Source organism: Equus quagga, chromosome 14 (assembly GCF_021613505.1).
Source record: "Equus quagga isolate Etosha38 chromosome 14, UCLA_HA_Equagga_1.0, whole genome shotgun sequence".
Classification (NCBI taxonomy): domain Eukaryota; kingdom Metazoa; phylum Chordata; class Mammalia; order Perissodactyla; family Equidae; genus Equus; species Equus quagga.
In genome coordinates this window covers 20,956,673-20,960,411 of record NC_060280.1, presented here as the reverse complement: position 1 = coordinate 20,960,411, position 3,739 = coordinate 20,956,673, and the positions used below count along the sequence as shown (strand labels likewise).

Below are 3,739 nucleotides of genomic sequence, written 5' to 3'. Positions count from 1 at the left end.
TGACACACAAAACAATGTGGATAAAGATCAAAAACCTTATGCTGTCTGAAAATAATCTTACAGAAAAGGGGCAGAGCATTTGACTCCATTTTTATGAAAATCTAGAAGTAAACCACAGTAAAAAAAATAACAATAATAATGAACACAATAGGTGTGTCTGTAGGATATAAACTAAGTCTTAAAAGATAGGGTGATGGGGGAACTTTATGAGGGGATAGCAATGTTCTATATTATGCTGGGTGTTTGAGTTACAAAGGTGTATTCAATTGTCAATACCTAATAAATGCACACATAAGATTAGCATATTACTTTAAGTAGGTTTTACACAAAGCAAAATGTGAAAAGTATTGGCCTCTAGTTATCAGTAGATTGGCAGAAGTATTTAGAGGTAAATATGCTATTGTCTATAATTGATGGAAGGAAAATGTTTTTCAGTGGATGTTGTAGGCATAGTTATGGCCCCATAAAGGTGTCTACATCCTAACCCCAGAAAATGAGAATATGTTAGTTTACATGGCAAAGAGGGATTAAGATTGTAAATGAAATTAAGGTTTCTGCTCAGCTGACATTAAAACAATGAGATCATCTTGGCTTATTTAGTTAGGCCCAATATAATTACAAACATTCCTAAATGTAGAAGAGGGAACCTGAAGAGCGTCAGTTGAAGTTGTGACTAGAAAAGGAAGATACAGGGAGGTGTAATATCACCAATTTTGAATATGGAGGAAGGAGGCCACAAGCAAAAGAATCTGAGTGGCCTCTAGAAGCTGGAAAATCGAGGGAAATGGATTTTCCACTAGAACCTACAGAACAAAGCCCCATCGCTTGAATTTATCCCAGTGGGACACATATTGGACTTCTGACTTCCAGAATTGTAAGATAAAAAAATTTGTATTGCTTTTAACCACTAAGTTTGTAGTAATTGGTAACAGCAGCAATAGAAAACTAAACCAGTATGCTGTTTAATATAATAGCGAGAAAGACAACTCCTACCTCAACCTCCCTGGAACCTGGAATCATGCATTCAGGCTCATATATTTTTAAGGCGTATTTCTTATTCTGCAGGTCAGCAATCTAAACTTTCAGTTGTCTTCTGTCAACTGGCACCATAACCAAGCATTCAACAGGCCAGATGGAAGGAGTCAAACATAATCAACCTGCCACCAGGTGACCAGCTGGACCCCTGGGGAATGGTGCTGTTCCAGGGTCAAACTGAAATATTTCATTGGCATATTGGCATTCAGCAATGGTGGTAGCCAGATCAATTTTAGTGAGAGGAAGTCCAGAGAAGACTTAATCTGGAGAATTTTCAGTATCAGAGGCAATATAAATAGAAGAGGGGGAAAATGGCTCAACAGACATTCAGCAGTGTGCTACTTCCATTCCCAAGATCGAAATACCCTAATTTAAAAAATTCTTACTTCTGGGGCCGGCCCAGTGGCATAGTGGTTAGGTTTGCATGCTCCACTTTGGTGGCCTGGTGTTCGCAGTTTCAGATCCCAGGAGCAGACCTAGCACCACTCATCAAGCCACACTGTGGTGGTATCCCTCATAAAGTAGAGGAGGATTGGCACAGATGTTAGCTCAGCAATAAGCTTCCTCAAGCAAAAAGAGGAAGACTGGCAACAGCTGTTACCTCAGGGCCAATCTTCCTCACACACACAAAAACAATCCTTACTTCTTCACAATACAGACACTAGGTCTTGCCAAATAGCTCCCAGTAGGCTGTCCTTTGTGGATTCTTTAAGATATTTGATGGAATAGATTCCTGAAAGGGAAGAACCACTGGCTATAGGTGGTTTTCAGGTATCTTCTGAGTTGACCAGATCAGGCTCATCCATAGGGGTAGGTACTGTGGGAGGCATCCTGTTTGTCAGGTCCAGGTCACAGGACAATAGAAGCTTTTCAACCATCAGTATCACTGGTTTCAATCTTTATATCATCTTTAGACTACAGGCATCATCTCGTTCAAATGATGAGAACTTGGATAGAAAAATACTCTTTATTTCCCATTCAAGGAGCTTCAAATGCTTTCAGCTGTTGATTCCGAAAACTGAATTCAAACAGCATAGAACTTATTTGAAAATATTTTTACTTATAAATGTAAGAATGGTGAGTGGTGGAAGGATAAAGAAAATATTCATTTTTTAATAGATGTTCCTATCTTAATGAATCCATATTTATTTTTTTAAGCTGAAAATTTTCTTGAGAATTATATGTGAGTCTAGGATACAATGAATATAAACTGGAAATTTGCTTAGTACATTGTCCATTCCTTTGCAGAATAGCTCCTCATATTACAGTGTTTATTCTTAAAAACAGATTGGTTCAGGACCACCGATGTCTTCCAGTCATCAGTTTTCCCATGGCCTTTTTAACCTCCTTATTCCTCAGACTATAGATGAGAGGGTTCAACATGGGGATCATGACTGTGTAGAACACAGACACCACTTTGTTTTGTTCAGTTGAGTAGCTGGACTTAGGCATTACATAAATGAATGTAATGGTCCCATAGAACAGAGTGACCACTGTGAGGTGGGAGGTACAGGTGGAGAAGGCTTTGTGCCTCCCCTCGGGAGAGTGCATCTTCAGGATTGAGAAAAGTATGGAGACATAAGAGAGAGCAATGACAAACACAGTGACCACAATGATGGATCCAGAAGATATGGCTGGAATTATTTCAGAAGTAAAATCACGAGAACAGGAAAGTTTCAAAAGTGGTGAATAGTCACAGAAAAAGTGATTGACTTTATTTGGTCCACAGAAGGACAGACTTAATAAACAGCTAGTAAATGTCCAAGCATTCACACATCCACCCAGGTAGGATATCCCCACTAAGAGGATGCAGATTCTGGGGGACATGTGGGTGGAGTAGAGCAGTGGCAAGCAGATGGCCACATAGCGATCATAGGCCATGGCAGCCAGCAAGAAGCACTCAGCTGTCCCAAATGTGACTACAGAACACAGTTGAGCTACACAACCAACAACGGGCAGAGAGGTGCCTTCCCTGAGCAAGCTCATGAGCATGACAGGTGTGACTGATGAGGAGTACCCCATGTCTACAAGGGCCAGATGGCAGAGGAAAAGGTACATTGGGGTATGAAGCTGAGGGCTGCTTCTGATTAACGTGATTATGCTGACATTGCCCATTAAAGTGGCCACATAGACTCCCAGAAACACAATAAATAAAATGGCACAAACTGTAGTATCCTCCGTTAACCCTAAAAGAATGAACTCTGCCACCGTTGTGCAGTTTCCAGTCCCCATCTATACTGGGAATGGCACCCACTGAAAAAAGATCAAATGGATATTAGTTTGGAAGGAAGTATTATAATTTGAATACTTATTTTTACAGTGGTTATGTAATAAAAATTACAAGAACAGAGACACTCAAGTGTAAATTTTGCAGGAAGTATTTTTATACATAATACCTCATGTAAAACTTGACACTGTATATGTTCATTGATGTAAGGCCAGGATTATTCAGAAAAAAAAATGTTTTAAGTTAAAAAACTTTGCTCATATTTGCATCATCTTTTTAGTTTAGGATGTCTTTGAATTATAATCAACTAAAATTTCAGAATAATAATATTTTTCTTTCAAATATACAATGTCAAGAAGATTGAACACACACACACACCATAGCATAACAGTCACGTGCTCAGGCAGCTATAGGGCATACTTTTATTCTTAACAGAAATACTTGAAAAATGGTATATGTGAATTAACTGAGCAACAA

General features: G+C 39.0%; 1 protein-coding gene across 1 annotated transcript; it reads right to left on the bottom strand.

The window, feature by feature from the left end:
* Positions 1 to 2,328: 2,328 nt before the first annotated feature.
* LOC124225246 (olfactory receptor 5P3-like) lies at positions 2,329 to 3,267 on the bottom strand. Its single transcript, XM_046637791.1, has one exon. The coding sequence runs from the start codon at positions 3,265 to 3,267 to the stop codon at positions 2,329 to 2,331; it is 939 nt and encodes a 312-aa protein (XP_046493747.1).
* Positions 3,268 to 3,739: the final 472 nt, after the last annotated feature.